Source organism: Molothrus aeneus, chromosome 6 (genome assembly GCF_037042795.1).
Source record: "Molothrus aeneus isolate 106 chromosome 6, BPBGC_Maene_1.0, whole genome shotgun sequence".
In the NCBI taxonomy this organism is placed as follows: domain Eukaryota; kingdom Metazoa; phylum Chordata; class Aves; order Passeriformes; family Icteridae; genus Molothrus; species Molothrus aeneus.
In genome coordinates this window covers 30257373-30283274 of record NC_089651.1, presented here as the reverse complement: position 1 = coordinate 30283274, position 25902 = coordinate 30257373, and the positions used below count along the sequence as shown (strand labels likewise).

At 37.3% G+C, this 25902-nt stretch overlaps 1 protein-coding gene across 21 annotated transcripts in view; it reads left to right on the top strand.

Annotated features, from left to right (window-relative positions):
- The window catches only part of GPHN (gephyrin), a 271026-nt gene extending 245685 nt beyond the window's left edge, over positions 1–25341 (top strand). For 12 of the 21 annotated variants that reach the window (XM_066551468.1, XM_066551466.1, XM_066551464.1 and 9 more), the window contains 6 exons: positions 15207–15294; positions 17329–17402; positions 20057–20121; positions 21386–21489; positions 22667–22763; positions 24330–25341. In XM_066551468.1, the coding sequence (XP_066407565.1) occupies positions 15207–15294; positions 17329–17402; positions 20057–20121; positions 21386–21489; positions 22667–22763; positions 24330–24463 (562 nt within the window). In that variant the 3' untranslated portion in view covers positions 24464–25341. Of the gene's footprint in view, positions 1–5817; positions 5890–15206; positions 15295–17328; positions 17403–20056; positions 20122–21385; positions 21490–22666; positions 22764–24329 lie in introns of all 21 variants that reach the window. The other 9 variants (XM_066551459.1, XM_066551451.1, XM_066551457.1 and 6 more) reach the window with 1 other exon arrangement.
- Positions 25342–25902: the final 561 nt, after the last annotated feature.

The following is a 25902-nucleotide window of genomic DNA, read 5'->3' as shown; positions in this document are numbered from 1 at the left end:
ATTTGATGGAGTACTGTGGCACTTGAACAAATGCAGGAGACTTAGCAGAAAGATGTTACAAAGGGTGCAATTTTGACACTTGAGTTAGCATATTTGTTGAAGAGAGGAACAAGCCTTCAGTGTCTGTTTTATGGTTTACTGAAGTTAAACCATAGATTATGTGTGTTTGTGTGTGCTCATATATATGTGTATTTTGTGTGTATAATATGTATCCAGACATTGAAAAACAGGAAGATTTTATATGCCTGCAATATTTACTGGTGTAGTAAAAATACTGGCAAACATACTTTTCAGAAGGAAAAGTTGAAAACTTGTACTTTTTATTTTTTTAATGTATCATGGTATATATTTCTTCCTTCCCATACTTTAGATTTAGATGGTTGTTTTCCTATTTCCTTTTTTCAAAACAAATTTCATGGAGCAAATTTTGCTTCATTTTACTGGGAGTATCACTTCCTGTGCACCATAAGCACTAATGGAGTGGGAGACAGAAGCTAATAGGGAGCACAGTTGAGTATTACAATTGCTGTAATGGGTCAGGTTTCTAACAACCATGTGAATCCTCTTCAATCATATTTGCAGTTCTAATATTCAAGCATAAAAAAATTTTAGAGTATTATTTGCAAAGACAAATTTAGAGGTTATTCCTATATATAATTTCAGCATACAAATCACTCAGAGGTGTTTAGGTAAAAAAATAACTTGTCCAGCTGCTTTAAAGCCCAGAATTGTGATACTTGTAAACACAGAGAGTGTGAAAAGATGGGGAAGCACACTGAATGTCTGGGTTTCTGAAGAGTAGTTAGAAGCATTTTTAAAATGCCTTTGCATATTAATCATACATGAAGTTACATTTTGAACTGACCACTCAAGTCTGACTTAGGCTAAAGCTGCACTTTCATTTGAAACCAATATTATATTTTTTTGGGGGAGTATTTTAATGACTTCTGAGATTGTCACCATCATTTCTGTTCTCATAAATTGTATATATCACACAATATTCAAAATAAAAAACAGCCATTCCAAAACCTATAGATAAAGTTTACCGTTGAAATCCTAGAAGAAAGCAATAGGAGAAAGGAACAGACCTGGGAATGTGATACAGCTGAAGTTAGGTCTGGCCAGAAGCCAAAATTTTCTCTATTTGTGTTCTTAGCATGTAAAAGCCAAGCTGTTTCAAAAGCACACATCTCTGAGTAGAAATGGAAGATAAATCCATTTCCAAAACTACTGCAAACACAAGAAACAAATGCAAAACTAAGGAAAGCAAGAACCTTCTGATATTGTTGTTACTGTTGTGTCTTACATTTCTTGTCTGAATCTCACTGACACTTGCTAAAATTAAAAAAACAACTGGCCAGTTAAAGTTGGTATTCCAATGTACTTTTCAATGTTGCCTCCTAATAACAAGACCAAGTTAAAAAGGCTTTCATTTGCGTTGCTTATCTTATAGTTTATGAATTTATTTGTTTTTTTGGAAACCAATTATAAAAATAAGTTGCATTTCTGATCTGTAGAAGTCTAATTGTCAGGATATTTTTGTGTCTGATTATTTCATTTGTGTTGTTCTTTGTATTCCATTGTTTAAAGTGTAAAATTTAGCCCTAGCAAAATCTGCTGCAGTATGGGCCTCTGTTTTACAAAGTCATCTTCAGTTTTGACAGCTTTTCTTCTATGAAAGACTTATTAGGTTTGCTAAGGAATTTTGATCATGTATGTAATGAATTCAATTTCCTCTGCTTTGTTTACCTTTGTTTACCTGAGTGCATTTCCCCCTTCTCTGCATTCTTTTCCCTATTTTCTAATTCCCTTATCATTTTTCTCAGAGGCATGTATAATATTTAGTTGCTTCCTACAGTTTCATTTATGAAACTGTGATTTCACAGTGGAGAGACACTCTCTTTAGGAGAAAAATTCAGGAAATTCATATTATTTCATCACTTGCTTGAAAGATTTATCTGAATAGTTATTAAAGCAGCAGTTTATGAGAGCTTTTCTACATGGGAAGTGTTTCGTTTCTTATTTGTTTACCTTTCCTTTTTGACATACTATTAGACATAGAGCTCCTAAATGACAGGTAAACCTATTAAAAATCACCCTTGCTGTTGTAACAGCATTACTCTGTGATATCCCTAAAATAAAAGCTTTGATAGATAGCTACTGAAATCTTACTGAAGGATTTAGTCAGCTTCAATTTTAAGTTTGTCATCCCAAAAAAAGGTTTAAATCTTTTGTATTTGTGAGGCTTGCATGTAATTACTACTGTTATAATATTGGTGGAACATCTGGAGTAGACGGAGGAGAGGGAAGAAACTGCTCCAACTCCAAAATTTTTCATGCAATATCAGCCTGATATATATCATCATGCGAGTTAGAATATGAGTTATGGGCAAAATCCAGGCACAGAATCCTGGTCTCTCCCTGCTCCAGCTTAATGCCAGCTTGGGTAAAAGCAAATATACTGTGAACCAAATTAGTAGTAGTAGTATCATTTAACAAATGGCTGTAAGAAAACGCATGCTAGAGAAAAGACAGTACATTAAATGTCACAGTATTAGGTTTTGCTAAAGTGACTTCACTTCCAGTTCTACTCAAAAAATGATGTTGTTATAAATTTTGATCACAGCCTAATGAATGCAGGAACACAGAGTAATGGTTTGAAGGTGATTCAGATGTAGATGTCCTCTCCTTCCTTGCGCCCTGCCAAGAATATTCTCCTTTTCAAGCAGAAATGTTTAATATCTGTCACAACAACTCTTGATAATCATTAGGGAAATCTTCAGATAAGTTGTCATATTGACAAGTCATCTCATCTAATGCACATCTTCCAAAACCACAAAGGAATGTCTCAGCCAAAACAGAGGTGAAAAAAAACTTGTGAAATGGGACAGTGCAAGTCCTAGGGAGTCTTCTGTACCAGTAGGAAACTACATAGTGTGTCAGGTAATAAAATTTCATGCTGTAGAGGGGACTGGTGCAAAGCTAATGCACAGCAGTGTGTCATTCTCCTAACTGTGTTCAACACAAGCATGGGCTCCTTCCTGAATTAGCATGTTTAGAATCACAGCTCAGTAGTAGCACATTGACAGTAAAGAGCAGATAATAAAGAGGACAGAACACTTTGAAAATCCTATCTTTGAAAACAGAGAGAATCTATTTGTTTGAGGAAAATAAAAATTACTTATTTTTATGGTCCATTTTTGAGGCTTAAGTTAACAATTTTAAAAGTCCTTGAAGAGATAAGTTCTGTTTTCAAGAGAATTTCAGCTTCTAGAGGCCAAAGTATCCTTCACTTAAATGACTTTCAACTTTCTTAATGCCTAGAGCATAAAAAGGAATTTGAGTTTCCAAGTCACTGAGAAATTTTTGAGGCTTGAAATTTTACTAATATCCTAGAAGAAAGTAATGAAAACTAATAAAGGCAGTAGATACAGAATGGTCAAAGAGGTGGTGAACACTGAAGATGGCTCACTGTGTCAGTGATGGGAATCACTTACAAAACTGGGTTAAGTAATATTTGGCTGTTAATACAACCAAATATTAATTGATATATAGAGGAGTAAAGAATATAAGTAAGATTTACAGACTGGAGGTTTATATCCTAAGAAGTAAAGATTTAAGGAAACATTTGTGAATCATCTAAATAGAAGTTCTAGCACATATATATATATATATATATAAAGAGCTAATCTCCTCTAGAATTAGAAGATGAAATTTGCCCTCACCTTTGTATTCCCAGGACAAGAACCATTAAATTTCTCAAGTGGTTAAAAGATGGACTGAGTACTAAAGTACTCAGAACTCAGGCTGTTTAGTTCAACAGATGTTCTTACAAGATCACTTGATTACCTTCCAGTAATACTGAGCCACATGGAGAACAAACTTGATAAGCTTTCTATTTCAGCAGCAATGCCTATGTATTCAAGTTAGACTGATTCAGAGTGGAAGTAAAGCATAATTTTAACAGTGATAGTAATTAGTTATTAGGAAACTAAATCGAATGCTTTGATATTTATATCAAAGTGAGATTGCATATTTATTTACAATTCCAACAAAAGCGAGTTCAGGGAGGTTCTCACACTATTTTAAATACTAAATCATAAAAAAAGAGAGTTATTTCTCCTGGTTGCAAATAATCTCTTAAGTATTATTTCAGAGAATTAAATTCATTTTTATGTTATTCTAATGGACAATACATAGTAGAAGCATAAAATCAGAAGACTAGTACCAGCAGAAATTACACAACAGAGCTTAGCATCATGCTGGAAAAGATTTTGGATTGTTGAGACTGCTGTCTGTAACATTGGTGGTTAAACCAGAATCTGGGATCATTCATGAAATCCCAAAGTCTTTTATGTGTCACTTCATCACACAGGAACCCTGTTTTGAGAAACAGAGATTGACTTTGTTACTCTGGCAATGAATGGAAGAGAAAATGAGAGACTGAAGCCATTTTAGGAAATGGCTTTCTTGGGAAGCCTGTCAGAAAGAAATAGACATCTAAACTTTTAACCTGAATAATTTGAATATTTTTCCATCTCTTCCTATCAACATTAGTATACATTCAATCTGACAGACCCTCTTTATGAACTATGAGGAGAAACATGGCGTGGATTTACAAGGTGACAAAAGAGGATTTTAGATATCGTGTTAGCAGTGAGTTTGGGCATGTGTAACAGTAGTGTAGGGACATTGGCCCAATCTTCTTCTCACATTCCCCAGTCAGACAGGACATGAGTGTCTGCAGCACAGAAATGATCTTTGAAATGCCAGACTGAAGCCACCTTGTGCAGGCTCAGCTGGTCTGGGGAGGGAGGTTGACTTTGCTGTTGTTAACGGTGTAGACAGCTGATATGGAGAAATGGCTCAAGAGTCACACAGCGATGACTGATGTCATGGTCCATTTCAATCATGAATATCTGATTTCAGGGTTTTTTTAAAGGTATATTTATAAATCTTCGTGTCTAATGAAGATTTTTTAGCATTTAATTGCCCTACATTTAAGAGTATAAAAACATCATTTCTATTGATTTCATATTCCTTTTACAAAGGACACTATCTAAAAATAGTTTTTTCACAGCAAAACTGACTTGGAAGAAGTATATGTAAAAGGTATTGCTGCCTTCATAATTGAGAATTCATAACAAATCATTAATTGTTTTAAATAAGGTCTTGATAGGAGTAACTTTCTCAGTTTTGGACATTTTTTCTAATCCTGCCTTTTGCAGCAGGGTATGAAGCTTCTCATGAATGAAGTGGCATCTTTATTGACTATGGAGTTAAAAAATTAGGATAATTACAGCTCTTTCCCCCTTGAAGTTAAGATGGTGACAGTTATTATGCCTTGAGACCTATTTGCTGAATAAGAAGCTAAAAGTGTGAGTAAAAATGTTTCAATGGGGCCTATCTCCAAATATTTTCCCATTATCTGTAATCCTCCTTCCAAAACGTCAAGCTGTTTAACACTTCAGTTTGCTTTGTTTTGAATTCAAGAGTAAAGAAGTTTCTCCATAGACACTGCAAGGAAAGATGAACTATGCTTTGCTGGCATGCCCAGTTGAGCCTAAATCCTTCCATAACTTTACTCTTCATTTCTTGGGAGAAGCCCATCCGAACTGTAAGGGAAAGATGTTCCCGTGCGCTCCCTTTCTCTCCCATTGGCTGGCCATGCAAAGAGGAAGCATTTCCTGTGGTGATTTTGAATATCTAGAGCCACCAAGGGGGACACAGCTGGGCACAGAGCTTCCCTTTGACCCCAGGAGACTCTCTCCTTCCCTGGCTTCTTTATTATACCCCTTCTGCTTCCTTTACCCTCAGGAAGCCAGATGTTTTTAAAGAAGAAGGGACACAGAGCTTCCAGAACACTGCGGAGACAGGCCTACCAGATTGGTGAGCACTGTTTTTGAACCACTTGGGACGGTGAGGCACGTGCATGCTCACAGGCAGGCTCGGCCAGGTGTCTGTCAGGGCAGAGCTTGGAGCACAATTCCTACCAACATTTGCCTACAGGAGCAGATGGTCTGTTATTTCTCTCCATTAAGTAGCACTGCCTTTTCAGTTAAGTTCTTATGCACCAGCGCACTGTAGACTTACATGGCTCCACAACATTGCTAAAATGAAAATGTTTACATTAATCATCAGTAGCAGCAAACATCTTTATTCATCAAGGTTTTTTCCCTTTTAAAAACTGAGCCAATTAGGAAAAATCCTGCTTGAAGGTAGTAGTGGAATCCAGGGAAGTCACTGCTGTGATTCTTCAGTCGTAACAGGAGTTGGACCTCAGTGATCCTCGTGGGTCCCTTCCAACTCAAGGTGTTCTGTGAATCTGTAATACTGCATACTTGGTTTTCCACCACTATGCTGATCATCTCTAAAGCAGGCTAACTGAAACACTCAGGAAATCTCTAAACTATGCACTATGCATTTTTTCCAAAATACATATGCAATTATATACTATGTCTTACTTAGGGAGATAATTTAATAATATAGATTAATTTTCAGAACTTGCCCTTTAATATAGACAGGCCTAAGGAACAGGAGTGATGACAGAGGGCGAACAAACAACCTGTCATTTTCTCCATTAACAAACAGAAACAATGAGTTTATATAGTTTCATTCACGTAGGAAATAAAAACGGGTAGAAAAGGAATGAAAATCCTATTGAAGACTGTACCTGAAAACTTCACATGTGAGGATCCTCACTAGGGTAAATGGGCTCATTTTTGTAAGAAAAAGTTGGAGGATTAGGTTATAGCTTAATGTTTGCATACTGGAAAACAAAACAAATTGCTGTTCTCGTGACTGAGTCAATCTGCCATATCCCTGGCTTTCAAAAAACTGATTCTTGTTTAGCAATTAGTTATTCATGCTGAAGCCAGGTTGTTATAAATCTAGGTTTTTATTATGTAATGGACTAAACCTTTAGCTATACTACACATCCAAAAAATTTATGAGAATCTGTTATATTTAAAACATTTTAAATTAATGTGAAGAACGTGATACAGACTGTCTGCTTCATCTGAAATTACTTAAAAGATGAAATCTACCAGCAGGTGATGGACTTGGAATTCCTCATACAAGTCAGTTCACAACTCATTGCTACTGCATAAAACATTAAATAAGCCTTTAGTCTCTTCTAGGTAGTGTGAGGGAAAGCACCAACAAAAACCAACCCTAGAATAAGTCTTCCTACCCAAAGCATGAGCAATAAAAAAATGTTTCTGCTTCCAGAGCAGGAGAAAAGGCAATGGGCATTTTGTTATGTTTAAATCATCTTTGTGCTTGAAGGAATATGATCCAGTATTGTAGAGACAAATGAAGTTCTAGTTCCTTCCACTAACTAGCAGCTGTCAAAAAAATTAAATTGCTGGTCTCAAACAGGATAAGTTTCTCAGTTCCTTCTCTTAACTTATTTAGTTTACTCTTCATGGAGAATTTTAATTTTTTTTAGGAAACAAAAATCAATGCCATATTTCATTTGGTATTTTCTAAAAAATAACTACTTGTTTTAGGACACAGCTGATGTCAGAGAATCTTTTTATATTGTCTCTAACCTGTGGCTTCCCAATCATTTTTGTTCTGAAGACAGACATTTTTCCAAGTGATTAAGTTATGATTCCGTAAGGGCTGGAGTTTCCTAGAGAAAGCTTTCATTGTAACTGCTTCATTGTGAGGCATTGCTTTTAGGGACTGCCTTTCTACCTGTCCAAGAGACATCCATACTGTAGATCAATAGCAGTTACACCAGTTTACAGGGGTAAACAGAATGAAATAATTTTAAATACCTTTTAAATTTATTTAAAATTTACTCTTACAGTTGAAGCTAAAGTAAAATGAAAAAGTAAGAAATTCTGTGATTACAATGCCATTTCACTATGTGTCAGATTTGGTGATATTATTTGCTAAATGTAAACAACTGGCACTAATTACATCCATCATATATTTTATTTTCAGTTGTGTCAGAATAAGCCAATTCTCATTTCATGAGTGCTCTAAATGAAACAATTGCAGAACCACAGTTGCCCTTCAGACTCACCAGTGCACTGAAAAAGTGAAAACTTTTCAGTGACTCCATATTGACTCACTTCCTTTGTAAGAAGGAAGATAAACTAAAAATCTTTACCTGTGTAATCCCGTCCAATTTCTTAGAAAAACTAATGGATTTCTGGTAAGTGTACTGACAAGGTTCATTATCTTCAGCCAGCAAAAATAGCCAGGGATAGTTTTTTAATTAGTGGAAACTGGCAGTTCTCAGGCTGCTTCTCACACTCAAAGGACACACACTATACTGGATTTAGAGAGAATTCAGTGCTCAAGAGTCAGTATAATGGCACAGCAACTGAAGACAGCTGTTATCAAAGCTTTGGTCTTGTTCTTTTAGCATTTATGGAAAAATTACAATTTACACTGAAATGCTTGCAGCTGAATGTACACAAACAGCAGACAAGGATGTGATCAAGGACCCTTCATGCAGGAATGTGCCCACAGTGCATAAGCACCTGGCTGCTATGCATGAGACTTTCCTGTAGCACTCCCATGGCTATCTGTTTTTCTGACCTCTCTGATGTTTTGTCATTCTGGCATATATATGAGTGGGAGTCTTCTGAAGCAGATCAACGAAACAGTGGAAGAAAATTTATTATCATCCTGATATAGAAAAAAACATTGAAGGCATTAGACAGCTCTCATGGTTACTTCAGCAAAAAGTTGAAGACCTCTAATTGAAGGCCTCTAACCAAAATCCCTAAAAGTTCATACATGTAACATGAAAAAGAATATTCTGCTAAATAACATTTATATTTGCAGCAGCAATTAAAGGAACAGCAAAAAGTACCAAAGACAGATTCTTTAATATTTCTGTCAAATAGAAAAAACTTAGATAATTATGTCAAACAAGCCAAAAGCTGCTGTAATTATTCCAGCTTTCTTCACAAGCTGGCCTATTTTCCTAGGGAAAACATACTGCATCTGTTCAGAGTGATCCAGGGAAATACCACAGAAGGTAAAAGGAAGATACATTATGAGAACATGATGAAATACACTTAAGAATTTTGAAACAAATACAGTTTCAGAAGTGTGTCCATATGTTACTACATACACCATCAAAATTGGATTTTCTTCTGCTTTCAAGAACCATACAAGTCAAAACACAGAATTCCTATTACTGTCAAATATTCATTCATTGAATTGCATTCAGTGAAATGTATTCATCGGTTTACATTCAATATTATATTCTACAGAAGGTGGATTTTAGTTGGCTAAAAATAATGGCATCTATGCACCATCCTGCATCCTGCAAATTACTGATATGCAAAGTATTCCTCTTGGCCATGAGGTGAGAAGTGGGTGACAGACTCTGTCTTTATGCCTCGCTGCATTCATCTATTCATTTTGAAATCTGTCACCTCAGCTGAATGAGCAGTTAAAAAATGAAAGTTAATCTTAAAGGATCAAATCCATATCCCATCTTTCCTCAAGAAGAAATGTCATTGAGCTTGATGAGATCTCTGAATACAACAAGTAGACCATTTGATGAAAATTTTAATTTGGCAAATTCTTTGTTATTTTGGAGGTAGAACTAGAAGTTTAACTGGGATCTTTGCATGCAATGGGAATTTCTAGCAGGTCTTTGTACCTCAGTTAAACCTCTTCTTCTGGAACATCTCTTTAGCAGGGAAGAGACTTCCTAAGATGCAAAAGTAGTACAAACCACTATTGCCAGTTTGTGGGAACATATCCAGAATGTGCTAAGCTCAGGGCACCTCTAGTTGAAGTTTGCAGTCAACTATTGTATTTTAGAGAGCAGCTGGACTACTTTGGTCTCTAGTGTGATTGTGTAGGATCACTGCTAAGCACTTCCATTTTCACTGTGTGTCCAGGAATCTGTAGCTCCTCAGAATTTGTGAAGAATCATGTCTTTCAGAATATAACTAAAACAGTTGAGATACTTTCAAATAAAGTAAAACAGCAGGCGAGAAAGGTTGGCCAGCTCTGCTTTTGAACTCACAATAGACACTTGTGCATGCATCTAGTGCATTATGGTGCATGTGTATCTTTCTGTATCTGTGTCCAGGATCTTTGTAAAGCACACAGGTTCAAGGTGCTGACTGTGATGGTGCATGCACACATTTTGCAAGCAAAGGTTACCAGAAGACCTGGGTTTATAAAAGCCCAGGCTGCTGCATAGAGAAATGCAACAACCACGAGTGTTTCTGTTAGTCACCCAATAGCAGCAGCTGTATGTGGCAGTGGGCAGCGAGGACAGGCAGTGACTGTCAGGTAATGAGGTTGCATTGAATGAACGAGACTCCTGTGGCAAAGAACGTGGTGGAAATGGTCCTGGAAATTAGTAATGAACTATGGGTTTTGTACTGTGACAATGGCTTGATAAGTCAGTCCTAACTAAAGATTCTAGTCCCATTTTAACTGGGATCTCTCATTTTATTGCGGAGTGGTAGGTGATTTTTTGAACATTTGCTGTTATTTGTTTTCTATATTAAATTATAAAACTGAGCGGTATAATTGCATGTATCAAACTGCTGCTGTTAAGGGTTGTATCACAGAAAAAGCTGACAGATTGATAATTAATGACAGTGAAGCACAACAATAGGATCAACAAGAGTGAATTAACATGTGTTGATTTCTATGTGAAAGAGAAAATTACACTGTAATTTAGGGTACTTCAGACTGGCACTTAAAACACAGAGAATTCTTTGGTCTTGACTATAATGTAGCTATTTCTTTTGAGAGTAGAAAGGAGAAAATTTACATGCCTGATGTCTATTTTAATGAGGCTTGCATCATTTTCTTGTTCAAGCTCTTAAGCTTTCTTGTATATTTTTCATTTCAAAGACAGCTCAATTGAGAGCTCAAGTGTTGAATAAGTTTTCCTTAAACTAACAAACTAACTTTGATAACCAGAATTTTTCATGAACCCAGAAGGTGTTCCTGCTGTACTGCCATCCTGCAAGTCCTCTCTTCAAATCAATGAAAGCAAGAGTCAGCTGCAATGTCACACATCTACTTACTGGATTTTTGCTGCTGCCATTGTACAATAGTTACCCTCCAACCAATTTCCAGATTGTACTGCTCATTCTGTTCCACAAACTGAACAAGAAGGATCAGGAAACTGGGATAGTAGAGTAGACACTCTGTTTATCAGACTGACAAAATTAGCAGAGAACATAAAGATGTAGTTAAAAATACATGCACTCTTTATGCAAATTACTATGCAGCTTCAAAAATGTATGTACAATACACATAATATTTATGCAGACACAATCTGCTCCAGGTGTTGAGAGAAAGTTTGGATTTGTTCCTTATTTATGTATATGAATAGTTTCATAAACTGTATGCAGTCCTTAAATAACAAATTTTCTTCGAGGTGTTAAAAAGAGATGATCAGATATGATCTGAAACATACCTGAGTATAACTTTTCTAATAAGTTGCAGCATGTTAGAAAAGCACATTCCCTTTTTGTGCACAATGTCACTCTGACTTTGAAAATCACCAAATGAAATTGAGTAATTTTGCCATCTGGAAATTAGACTTCCCATCAAAATCTACTTTATATTGATTAAGGTATTCACCATTATATTTTAGCACCTGTTACAGTTCTGTCCATGAAGGAAAAAAATCCGAGAATAGCACTTTGACAGGATATTTTAAAGGATTTATTGTAGTAAATTAGACCTTTAATCTAGCTAATCCAGTATCCTGCCCTGCTTCAGAATATAGCTTCTGATTTGTACCTGCTCAGACAGTGAGTGCTATTTCTCAGCTTCATGGCAATTTGTCACCTGCCTTTTAAAACAATCTTGTTATGCTATACTCAGATGCCAAAGTCATCTATTCTTTCAGAATCTAATTGTTTTTGTTATTTATTCCCTTTCCTTTTATATACTTTTTCAATCTAAAGGAGCAGCTGCTCACTGTTACACAACAAATGAAACAAGAAGTAGTATCTTGTTATCTGATTGTATCCACTCAGTGTTAATATGCAATTTGAGTAATAACTCTCTGCATCAAATCCACTAAAGGTGAGGGAAATGTTCACAGTGTTGATTGGAGACTGCAACAGGGGACTCCTGTAAGGAGTGTTTGGTGCTAATTGCAGAGTCATGGAACTACTAGCTTTAAGTACAACATAAAGTTAAGCAGACCTGAGTGACAAAAAAAGGTCTGCCAAAAATGTCCAAAAAGAGACATTTTCTGCAACAGCAAGGGAGGGAATTATGTCTCCTTTTTTCAAAATAAAAACCAAGCTAACATAATTATTCAGTTTATTGCAACAAAATTTCTATCCCATCTTTCCTTTTGAAATAATTAAATTCATTCTGTAACTATGTTAAAGATGATATGCAGTGCTATTGCCTGGATAAGTTTTAATGATAGAATTTTTTAATGCCTTGCACTGTTCAGATGGTAAAGAAAAGAATTTAAAAATGCTGAAGAAAAGTATATTATACAGATCATTCACTGGAAATTCTAAAAATGCACCAAGTCCAGTAACATACAGCTTTTTACATGACAAAATAAAAATACCTGATTGATTAACTAGTCCAGTGGTATGCTGTCCTCATAAGGAAAGACGTGAATTGTGTCCTCACCTGGTTTGAGTTTAGGCTTATTTGGAGGGGGAAGGGGATTTTTTTTTCCTTTGTTAAGTGATTTAATGTATATACAAATACATACATATATATATATATATATTCCATATGTAAGTAGTTGCCTTTCCATTCTATTTAACTTTAACAACAATTAAATATATATTTGTTTGCTTTTTATTGTTCCTTCAATTATTCTCAAACCACAGCTGAAAGCAAGCCCACTTCATTATCCAGAATTAGCATGTCCCCAGACAGGTAGACTTGCTACCTATGAATAACTTTTAAATAATTAAACAAGATAAAATGAAACAGCCTGGAGCAAGTTCAAGATAAGGTCCTCAGCTCCATCACAACCTAATGAGAAAAATGTACTGAAAGCAATCTTAGGCTGGCGATAGTGGCATATGTCTGACTGCCGTGCCTCAGGAATGCCAATATCGACCTAGGTAATGAATATGTATTCCTTGTTGCATTCCAATCAGCCTCAGTGGCAAGGATTAAAGAATACTTAGATCTTGAGAGACTTTTCCTGGTACAAACTCTATAATAATCTTAAATAATATCTTGTTACGTACAGATACTACTTAGAGGATCAATATGAGATAATTGGTTTTGAAGTAGCCAACAGCAGACTTGCTCCTTTCTGCTTTCCTTCAATGACTAGTGAAGACTTGTGCTGGATTTTGGAGAAAATGATCCTGGGATTTCAGAAGGGGCAGCTGATAAAATGTCTCAGTTTCCTAAAGAACAAAGAAGATGGTTTTGCTTGGGCCCATTTATTTTTCTCCCAAAGAAAACAGTTTAGGCATTCTTTGTTGGCCATTAAGAGTATTCAACATACCCAGTACCCAAAACAATAGTCATGATGGCATGCCACAGAACTGCAGCCACTATTTCCTTTTAAAAAGGGATTGTGTATAATTCTATCCTATTGATTGCAGTCTACAGCAATCTGCCCTTCTTTCTGCTGCATCTTGTTGCCTACCTCTCACAAAGCAATCTGACCCTAGAGAGGGGTGTAACCCAGCATAGATAATAAAGTTGTGCAGGATGACTACACTTTGATGCCCAAGAACATGGTGCTTCAGTCACTGGACATTGTGGAGAAAGAGTCTTGAGTCTTCCTGCCTGTAAGGCATAACCAGGGTAGAGGATGCTGGAGGGCTCTCTGGTGAGATGAGGCATGTGCAAGGTTGCATGCGCTGAGCTATTTACTCAGTAAGGGAGTGCACTCATTCTTGCATCCCATAAATTGTAGTACACACAGCAGCACATCATGCTAACTGCTGCTTGTATTTCGCTGAACCATGGGCAAAGGAAGGATGCTCAGAGGAAAGGATTTTTCTTTTTGAGACATTTGGAAACACAGAGTTTCTGCTAGTCTCTGAAAGGTCAACTAGAACTTGCATAATATTCCTAATTTTTGTGTTTTCAGCTCAAACTCCAAAATTACTGCTGTAGATCTACTTTCGGATGAAATACAGCCCAAGCTCTCAAAGGATAGCCCTCATGCCATTTTCAGGCTGCATTCATCACCCACAATGGCGTTTTGTAGTTGTAGTGTGGTATTTACCTGAGGTACTGTATTCCAGCTGAAGGCCTTCATACAGTCACTAGCCTTATTGCCCATTCTTTCAATGGCATTCTAATAAGAACAGCCTCCCATGAAAAACTTTCAGGATCACTGAACTGAAAACGTACTGTTGAAGAAGCAATACGTTCATAGCAGCCGGTCAGCTTCTGGTCAGTTCACAAATGTTAAATGCAAAGTATGAATTTAATATATTGGAAATTGGTTTTGATTCCTTTGGACCTGTGTGAGTTGTATTACAGAGTTTCTCCACTGCGTGCCTTGAAGCTCTGAATTAGCATCTGTACTGCTCTTAAATATCTAATGCTTGCTTCAAAGTTTCCAGTTTAGACCGAAAATGGAAAGAAAAGAGTTAGGACACTAATTTCCTTCACAGTTATACTCTTTGTAAGGAGAATATCATAGCTCCCATTGCACTGTTTCTCATGAAGGTGAATAGACCTTTTAACAGCATGGATTGTGTTTTTGCAAGCTGAAGTGGATATGTATAGGTGGCTTTGCTGCAGAACCCTCTAACAGAGAAGGGAAACAAAGGATTTACTCCCACTCTTCAAAAGTTTGAAGTGGAGCCTCATCCCCATTTTTGCACACATCAGATAAGCTAGACAGGTAGTACTGCAGCCTGCTTGGTGGTCAGTAATTTTCATGTGTCAGGTGCCTTTATATATCCCTGTCAGTTCATCTAAGTCACAATTTGTATTACTACCTATTGTGCCAATTGCATACTCTTAGACATTTATAATAGCATTCTTCAGCCCCAGTCTAAAGTATCCCACTGTTCCTGTTGCAAACTTTAGACAGAAAGGTGCCAAACAGTGTGGTGTTCACTTAATGAGATTGCAGCTCTTGACTAGAATTGAACAGTGTGGAATCTTAAGAAGGAAAAGAGCTTGCCTTATTCTCTTAAAACAAGTGTGTATATGCATCTGTATGTGTGCACACAGATTTATATTACAACTCATAATAATTCCATGCCACTAATCTGCTTGCCTGTTCTTTCCTGCAGCCCAGATGATTTACTGAATGCACTGAATGAGGGTATCAGCCGTGCTGATGTGATCATTACATCAGGAGGTGTATCTATGGGGGAAAAGGTATGCAAAATTTAAGTGACTTCCTACAATATATGTAAGAATTTCAAACCAAAGTCTGTCGTCCAAGCTACTACTTTTGTATTAATGTTTATTAAAAATGGACCTTACTTTTGTTGGAACACTTACATGTGAATTACTTAAGAAAATAATCTTCAAAGCTCATTCTGTTCATTCTTGTTTCTGTAGTGTAGTTGACATAGTATAACAGAGAAGCTTTTAATTCTTGATGTGAGGGATTTATAAATGTGTTTTTATTTAAGGGATGATTTATGTAGATGAGGAAGGTGCTGGGTTAATAGCACATGAAGACAATAGACTTTATTTTTAGAGCAGGTAAAATGTAGATAGATTTAAGGTACTTTGAAAGTACTTCAAAAAGCAACCTGAGTATATAAATAGTATTTTTTTTACTCAGCACATCTGTTTCCTGAATGTGCCAAAGCTCTATCTGTTACAAAAATAGTTTTATCACATTTTGCACCTGATAGTCCTACAGAGAATACATATGAGACCCAGTGAGCTGATATATTTGCCTTTTGAATCATTAACAGAATTGTTGATTGAGTTCCTGTTGATTATCCCTGTGCCAAAACCATCAAAGAAAATAGGGATACACAGATGCTGGTGGGGCATAGATGAACCTGCAGGACATTTATTAATCATGACTTATGCGAAGGAAAACTCAAATTACTTTTTGATCCCAAGCTGAATCTGTGAGTTTGGCAGGTAAAATAAACATCTTTTATAACTAACAGATACTAAAGACGGTCATTAGGAGGTGGGAAACATGAGTGCTGGTTTTGTTTACTTTTCAGGGTAGAAATCATATCATTGGATACATACTGAAAATAGATAATTAATTAAACCAGTGCAAATAAATTTCAATTATTCCCATTGTCTCTAGTATGCCTAGAAAAATAATCAAGGACAAGTACTGGTCTTTAAACTGGGATTGTGGCAACATAGTATAGACACAATACCACTAAGAAGTAGCTGAACTGCTGATTGGTCTTACAGACGTTCAGACTATCAGGTCATTTCTCCCCAGTCTGAATTTGAGGCAACAGCCTAAAGTCAGTAGGCTCGACATTCCACTGATGGTCTGCCCTCTGATACTGAGCTTTCTGCAGCTTCCTTCATTTTTAATGAAATAGCTATGAACATCCAAACAGTAAACAGAAAGTAAAGGAGGGGTTAATGCAATTAATAATTGAGAGTTAACACCTGGCTGAAATGAGTTGCTGCTTTCCAAGTACTTGAACACATACATGCACAAAAAAAAAGGGCTAACTGCCAGGGAGTTTCAGATTTACTGCTTTCAAAGTCTGTCTTCACAGATGACTACTATGGCCCAAGTCTTTAGCCTAAACACAACAGATAAGGTACTACATCTTTAGGCACAGCAATTGTCAATAAACATTAAACAAGTAATTCCATGTTTTAATAACTGGATCAATCGTGTTTATGCAAAATCATTTAGCTTAAACTCATTCACAAACCACCCACAGTTTTTATTTCTAAGTAATGTAAAACTAACTACAGTGAATTAGACCATTAGAGCCAAGAAATTACAATAATTACAGTATCCTGGAAAACTATGATTTCTACAGTACAGTATTGATTTCAAAAGTAGTAGGAGATCTCCAAATCTACAACTGATAGCTTTCATGACAAAATTTAAATAACTTGATCATTTAAAGTCTTAGCTTTGAATTGTAAAGGGTTTTTTCCATCTTTGACATGGACAATGTTTTAGTAGTAGGTATTTGTGGGGTGCTCTAAGATTCTGATGCTGCAGATGTATTTAAAGGAAATATATGTTCTCCTGGAGTCAGGTTTGGCACCTAAATGAGTCTGCTCTTTACTTCTTTTGCAAAACACTTTCTTTCAAATGCTGAAAATTCCCCACTGGGCTGTAGCGCTTTCAGGATATGCAAATTTTCATCTTCACTTGATACTAATTAATTGCTTTGAATGCTTAGATGATGTAAAGCCACTTTGATGTTACTTAATTTTTTTTTTTTAATTAAACAGGACTATCTTAAACAGGTGCTGGATATTGATCTTCACGCACAGATTCACTTTGGCAGAGTTTTTATGAAACCTGGGTAAGAAATCTTTCTGCTTAGGCAGCCTAGATAGGGGCTACATTGGGCCAAATATCCTAGTGAAGTACTTCAGTAGATTTCACTTTTCCAAATATATTATAAACCACAGAATAGATATATGAGGGAAAAGCAGCAAAATTAGTGCTCTTCAGATTAGTCATCATCTTTATGGGTGAAATTAACTGGAACAGAGATTTTTTTTTTATCAGTAAGAGATATTTCTCTGATAACTGTTGCAAATCAGGTTTGGGGACTGGTGGGCAGCCAGCATGGTTTAAACATTGCCACAGCCTTCAGTGCGATCACAGAGCTCACATTGACATTACCATGAAATAACCAGGAAATATAAAGATATTAAATGGGCAGTTTGCTTAAAGAGTATCTCATTTCACTTCAAAATTTGCATAATTTATATTCCTACAAGCAGTTCCTTGAGAGACGTGGAATGACAGGTAATTGACAAAGCTTTGTCTAATTGGCATATTGAGCATAGTAACTTTAAAGTAAGCAGAGTCCTTTATGTGTTTAGTTTGCTCCAGAAAACTGTTTCAACATTACTTTTCTATGCTGTGGCACTGCTCATCAGTGAGTCTGAACGTGTGCTCTGCAGAGAGAATGACAATCACACATGTTGAAAACAGAGAGTTCCCATTTCTCCACAGTGCAAGAGCAGAAAGATGTCTGCACCTCTGCCTCACTCCCCATGGAGGGCAGACTTTTTGCAAGCTGGGTCAGAATGGTCCAGCTACACAAGATCAAGCACAGCTTTGCAGGATGATTCCCTCTAGCCCAGAACTGTTGTCACAGAGCAGAGCTGCAAGTGGGTGTTTGCTGTGAAAACAGACAAATACTTTCACTGTCTCTGCGTACAGTCTGGTAAAGAACTGCGTGTGGGCTTGCTGCTTGTGCTGCTCCTACCACCACCTCCTTTCCACAAAAGGAATGAGTGAGGAAAAGCTTGTTTCTTCCCGTGGTGGATGTAGCCCAAGCATGGAAATTGCTCACTGCTTCTGTCATACTGCTACAACCGAGGTAGGGAAGCCCCAGAAGCAGAATCTGCACTCCAGTCTCTGCTGCTGACAAAAATGGATAACTCAATTTAGAGAATTCAGAGTATTAAATTCTGGCTCTGGCTTACTTGTAAGAGAACATAATTTTTTCTCCTGGTGACTCCTCTGTAGACCTGCAGCAATGAACTTTAAATAACTAGCTGGACAAACTTCAAGAAATGAGGTTTTTCCCATAAATATCCCTTTTCAATTTATGCCACAAGAAAGGTATTTCTTATTGCTACCAAAACATTTGCTCATCAGTTCTTACTGAGAATGTAAGCACTCTCTTTTTCATTAGCTGTAGTGCAATAGAAAATATTGTATCTTGGGTTTTATTAAATGCATTTTAAAAGATTGTAGATTGCAGTTATTATATAGGGAAAAAATCCCTTGAGTAAGTTCCAAGAGTGAAGTCAGAATTTTTTGTATGCCTGTATTTAATGTGCTTCATGAGTGCAGGGTGGTGCTTGGGATTTGCCATCCCTCCACTTGGTCTGAAAGTTGCTGAGCTCATGCAAGGTTATCTTGTCTAACTGCATTGACAGAAGGAAGTACTGAAAATTCTACCAATGATGATGCTGAAGTGTCATACAAGAATTCAGAGTTTCTAGTAAATATGAACTAGAAATTCAATTTTTTGTCCATTGGTTTGTGCATTGGTTATAATAGTTGGAGGTCTGGCACACAGTTCCCATCATGTTAGAGGCATTTTAAAATAGGAACATCAAACACTAACTTCCCCTGTAAACTAGGATATTGATGAGTCTTAACAGATACAAAACTAGGTGATAATGATCAAAGTGCAGCAAGTCTTCAAAGTTGTAAACTGTCATCTGCTGACCAGCTGGAAATGGTCAGCTCAAGATAAAGCCAAGGAAACTAACCTTATTATTGCTGCTAGTATACTTTCTAACGTTTGAAAGGATTATACTAATATAAAATTCTTTTTTCATGGATGAGTCCCTTCTCTTTGCCAGCCATATTCTTGAGTTGTCACATTATTGTCCTATTTGTGTAACAGTAGTTGCCCTCACAGCAAGTCACCAAAATCACTGAGCAGCTCTGAAAGGCAGAGAGAGCTCTTCATTGATAGACCTGGGAGTCACCTGGCTGCAGCTCTGCCTGTGGTATCTGAATTTGTTCATCTGCAGACTAGCTGCTCAGAAATACTGCTTCCTTGTAGTACTGTTGTAGAGACTGGAGTAAGAGAATTAGAGTCACCAATGTTATAAAAAATTGGGAACCCTTATATGAAAAACAAACACAGCTCTGTAATTGCATAATTCCAGTATTACTTCATTGTTAATTGGCTTCTAGCATGAAGACGAGATTTAGATTTTTTGATTACTAGTTCATTTCCTTTTAGATATTTCCTCTCCAAATTTGTGTACTTAAAACTTCAGAGTTGCATATCAAGAAAAATTATTCTGTCACCATAAAGAGAGGATTATACCTCCAGTATGGAATAACCAGCAGGTTCTAATGAGCTGCTGAGAGAGAGATGTCCTGTTTTTTTTATTTTCTTTTGCAAATGTTTTAAATAATACAATAATGTTCAGTCAAATTCTAATGCAGATATTAAATATCTTCCTTTCTCCATAGCCTGCCGACAACTTTTGCAACTCTGGATATTGACGGCGTAAGAAAAATAATCTTTGCGCTTCCAGGTAAGATGTTTTGTGGATTACTTTTATTGCTGTGCATAGATGTCAGACATGAAACAGAATAGTGACACCTCACAGCACCTGTGCCTGGTGTTGGCCCCTAAGGAAGGTACCTGTAAGATTTTCTCAGAAATTTCCAGAAGATATGGACTTACAGGGATGTGCTAAAGAGTTCTTTTTTGTCTGTGTCCTCAGGATTTTCTGGTACAGGTCTTAGGATTTCTTCCATCCAACAATTTTCTTCTATTTTTCACAGGGGTGTTTTTTCCTACAGCTCCCTGCACCTTCACCATAAATATCCTGTGGGTGTAAGTCAGTGCACCCACTCTGACATACTGAAAATGGAAACAAAAATGAGGGAATGCCAAGGAACATGTCACGGAATATTTTTGTTTATCATGCTCATGCTGTGGAACCAAAAGAGGGCAGCACGGCTGCACCACTGCTGGCTGTGTGCCCTGGGAAAGCACTTGTTTAGAATAGAGATTTCCTTATGGATTTCTGTCCTTCTAAATGAGGAGGAATTAATTTTATTCTTATTGCTCTGGCTTTCCATGAATTTTGACTACACAAGCAATCCTTGTTTTCTTGATAAGCTGGTGGTTTTCAGATGTATCTCTAGTGCTTCTACCCTCTCTTGCTCTAGTTGCTGCAGTACATTTTCTTACAGGGGAGAGATCAGTGGATCATCCATCTGATTATAGTATTTATTTTAAAACTGTTGTCTAGGGAAGACCAGATATGTAAGACAGTGGTGTTTGACAGGTGGTCATACACCTCTTTTGTGAGTCAACAGAAAACATATAAATCAGTGGAATTCTCCTCAGAATTTGTCCTTAAGCATTTTGCTACTCTGTTAGGGAATTGAAAGTTATTCTTCCCTTGGTGTCTGGGAACCATTAGTCATTAATAAAGAGCCCTGTGAGGGTAGAGCCAATAACTATGCACAATTAACTCTGCTCCAGCCCCAGACAATTGTAGGCATAGGACAAAGGTAACAGAAGAATAGAGGCAAATGGTGGGGCCTGAGGAACATGGGGCAATTCTGGTCAGAGCAGGACCTCAGCACACATCATCCAGGGTGTAGCTTTCAGCAGATGGACTTGCCACATGCTCCTTGCCACACACCTCTGCAGTCTGTACTGTATGCAGCATGGAAAGCTCTGTAGAGTCCTTTAAAATGAAATTGCTATAAAACATAAGTTCACTTTCAGCATTTCAGAGTAAACCAAGAGAGCATCACCACCAACTGTTCTTTGTCCTACAGGCAATCCTGTGTCAGCTGTTGTCACCTGCAATCTCTTTGTTGTTCCTGCGCTGAGGAAAATGCAGGGTATCCTGGATCCTCGGCCCACCATCATCAAAGCCAGGGTAAGAAGCTTGTCCTCTATTTAAAAATTCTCACAAGAGGTTGAAGCCCAGCTCTTTGGGCTCTGAAAGACTGTTGTGTTTGTGGAATCTGAGCCCTAGACTAGTTATGGCAGTGGAAAGATGTTCACACAAATAGAGGCACATTCTCAGTCTCTGTTAATGGTAATATTAAGTCCTGTAATGTTTTAGAGTTAGATTGCCATCTAATGGAGTGAGATATATAGATGCCAAGGCAGCCATTTGCCAATCAGGCAGCAAGGACAATCTCCTGTTTAAAAAAGACATTTGTTTTAGGCTGTGGTAAAAAATGCAAAGTAATCTGTGAATATCTAGAGCTGGATAGTTCTGTATTAGCAATAGAAAATACAAACTTTAAAGCCTTTTTGTTGAGTTATTTATATAAGAAACCCACATGATCCCCACCCTAAGAAATATAAATTCCTTAAACTCTTCTCACTTTTCTAAAAAATCATGGATAGTGTAACTGTATTTAATATAGATTTAAGGCATGTTATTATAATGTCTTCTTCTGTTTTTGATTCAAATAAAGTACCAAGGCATACATCAACTTTTGTAGTTTTCTAAGTGTTCTTGGCTATGCACTCCTCTCTTTCAGCTTATCCCGTGTCTTCTCTTTTGCCCTTCCTTAAGCCTCCAGATTTTATCTCACGGCTAAAATATTCTAAAAGAGAGAGCAATTTGCAGTGACCTTCACTTTTGCATGTATTTTCCATTATGAGCCATCGCCCGTATGTCTTTTCATTTCAAAGATTGGCCATTTTCCTTTTGTCAGAGCTAGGAGGATTTTGAATGCAAATACCATTTTTATCTTTCTGCAATGTAATCCAAAGAGACCAGGTTTTTTTCTAGAGAAATACTATCTGTAAACTCTCAGTAAAGGAACAGTTTAGGAATATTCCACTTAATGCACAGAGACTCCTTCAGATACTTTGATACTGTAATATCACAGTTGTATTTCCTTAAAGACTGCAGTCTCTTAAATACTGTAGTCTCTGCCTTCTACAGCTTTTAATCTTGCACACACCATCTTACCTCAAAATGCAAGTTTTTGAAAAGACTGTTTTTAAGGAAAAACAACCGAGCAGATTATTCCATTGTCTAAGACAGTGCAATGTGAATGCATGACATGTTCATCCTTTGTTTTTTAATCCTACAGTTATCATGTGATGTAAAATTGGACCCCCGCCCAGAATATCATCGGTGCATTCTGACTTGGCATCACCAAGAGCCACTACCTTGGGCACAGAGTACAGGTCAGTGCCAGTTACACAGACTGACAGACACTCACAGCCCTGCCTTCCTAAAGAGGTGTCTGGGAACAACCAAGAGTGTGCACAGGTTTTTTTCATAGAACCTACTTTATGCAGGCTGATTTACTCACACATTTGTGCACGTGCATACACATACATTAGTACAAAATTCAGTGCTGATATGGCTTGTCAATTTAACCATTAAAGCATCCTTTATTTGAATAACCTGCCTTATACACATACACACTACGTGTGTATGCTTGAATATGTGCATACATTCCTTTTTTTAAACCTCCACTAAGCTTACTTGCAGTCAGGCACACTTGCTTCCTTTTGCTGTTGTGCATGTTGTACACAAGTTGGGGCAGAGGTAGGAGCAACACAAATAAAAAATGTGATTTTAGCTGAACTGAAAAAGTAGGAAAGATAGCAGAGGCTATAGATGTTCTCCTAAAACAGAGTAAGGATTTATTAGTCATGTTTGCCACCTAGGAATACTTCTGAATACTCAGCTGCAGTTAAGGTAAATACTAGATTTGAATACTGGTTCAGCTATGTATTGCTAGAAAGCTGACTGTGACACTTTTGCAAGAGATTTAGGTCCTTAAACAACTGTCTTTTTGCTACATCCAAATTGTTCAACAAAAAGCACCACATGTGAGGCTCCACAGGGAAAATATTAGTTCAGTTCTGGGCCCTCATTACAAGAAAGTCATTGAGGTGCTGGAGAATTTCCTGAGACAGGCAGTGAACCTGGGGAGGGGTTTGGAGAGCAAGTTCTGTGAGGAGTGGCTGAGGGAGCTGGGGGTGTTTAGCCTGGATAAAGGAGAATCCAGGAGATCTTATCACCCTCTACAACTACCTGAAAGGAAGTTGTAGCCAAGTGGGGGTGGCAACAAGTGACAGGACAAGAGGAAATGGCCTCAAGCTGCACTAGTGGGGGCTCAGGTTGGACATCTGGAAGAATTGCCTCTTGAAAGGGCTGTTGAACATTGGAAGAGGCTGCCAAGGGAAGTGGTGGAGTCACCATCCCTGGAAGAGTTCAAGGAGCAACTAGCTGGACATGGCACTTAGTGCTATGGTTTAGTTGAAATGGTGCTGCTCTGTCAAAGGTTGGACTTAATGATCTCGGAGGTTTTTTCAGCCTAAATTATTCTATTCAAAGAGAATAGAGTTAATCAAATTTATTCTAGAAGAGGATATGAAAAACATTCTAGATTGTGCTGCTCTTAATGTTTGTATAACTGGAATAGGTGTACAAATTGAAAAATAAAGTAATTTCAATAGGATTAGCAATTTACTAGGACAAGATACATGGTACAGATAATGTGGAAGGCTGGAGAGGATAACAATCAGAAAAGAGAATGAGGATTTTGAGAGCCAGTGCAGTGACTAAATCTCCACAGAGTTCTCTGTTTCCATCCACCTTGGAATAGAAAGACCCAAGCTACATGAATAAGTTAGTCACATAAACATTTTCATCATAACAGCTTTTGTTTGTTGTACCGTGTTGCAGCATTTGGAACTAACTGAAGACTGCACTGAAATTGTTCTGCCTCTCTCCTGTAGGGAATCAGATGAGCAGTCGTCTGATGAGTATGCGCAGTGCCAATGGACTGTTGATGCTACCTCCAAAGACAGAGCAGTATGTGGAGCTTCACAAGGGGGAGGTGGTGGATGTCATGGTCATTGGAAGGCTATGATGTCACCAGCAAGAGTGAAGCTTTGATGCATGTCCACATATCATTGACTGTATCCTGTAATATGCAACGGCACAGCTAGTTTTTCCGATTTGGATAAAAGTTGATCAGTATAGTCAACATCTTGAAATATATTTCAAATGGAATTTAAATAAATACCTTTTAAAAAAAACTTTAAAACAAATCTTAACAAAGAAATTTATTCTGATTATATCAAAGCAACTTTTTCCTTTTCTTGCAATTGCTTTGTGTGTTCAATGCTAGTTCCAATAGCGGTAGCTTTTAGTAGACAGCAGTAGGTGCCTGCAGAACTTGTGTTTTTTCTCATCTTTAAGATACAACTACTTACGCTCTTAAAACAAGGCTGTCTGCTTATTTATACTAGCGTAGACAACACTTGGATTTCCCTTATTAGTATGCTTCATAACCGCTTCACAGAGAGCTTCTGCTTGTTCTTTATCTTGTATCTCGTGTTGATGTGCACAGTGCCAAAAGCAGAGTGGCTGTGCTGGGAACCCAATGAAGCCCCGAGGTTCTCCCACCTCGCCGCGCATTCAGGGATGTCTCTTGTCCCAGCAGCCACCCAGCTCAGTACTCTTGGGCAGTAACTGGATACCTTTTATTTCAACAAACAAAAAAATTGCTTCCTTAAGTGCTGACAGCCTTTTTAACCAATACATTTAAAAATGTACAGAACTAAAAACTAAAAAAAATCAAAGACTGATCTTGTACAGATATTAGTGTTACCAGCATTCGTGTGGAAATTAAATGAGCAAAGAAATAAAACTAATGTTAAACAACTCTGTACCATAACATTTTCTGTAATGATATTGAAACTTAAATGAATAAAAAAAAATCCTCAATCATTATTTAAAATTTCACCTGTTCAGCCTTGTTGTTTGAAACAAAAAAGCAGGGATTTAAGAGGGTATTTGGGGTGGGGGAAGAGTGTAGGGAGGAAGAGAAATAGTATGTCCAATCTAGGGCCTTCCCTCATGTACAGTGTCATGAGTGAACTGAAACTACAGAGTGAGCTCTGTCTCACACCTCCCAAGGGACAAAACAGAAGCAGCACTTGGAGGTTGGGTGGGGTTACAATCAGACTAATCTAAGCTGGAGAATACTTCTTTTCCCCATATAAATTGCATAGCATTCACAAACAGCTCTTGTGCTGCACTTTCTGGAATTTGATAAAGTGTTCTTTTTCTTTTTTTCTTCCCCTTGAGATATGGACTTTTCAGTCCCACCAGATGGTGTATTTTGGTAGCTTCACGTTTCATCTGGGATTAAGACCATAGCAGTGCCCTACAACACCTTGTTTCTTGGACTTCATGGGTAAAATGCTATTCCACCAACTCCATTTGTGAAGCCAGAGCATTTATCTATAGTATTTTTGGAAGAGTAAGTCAGGGAGAATACAGAAAATTTAAATCCTGACTGCC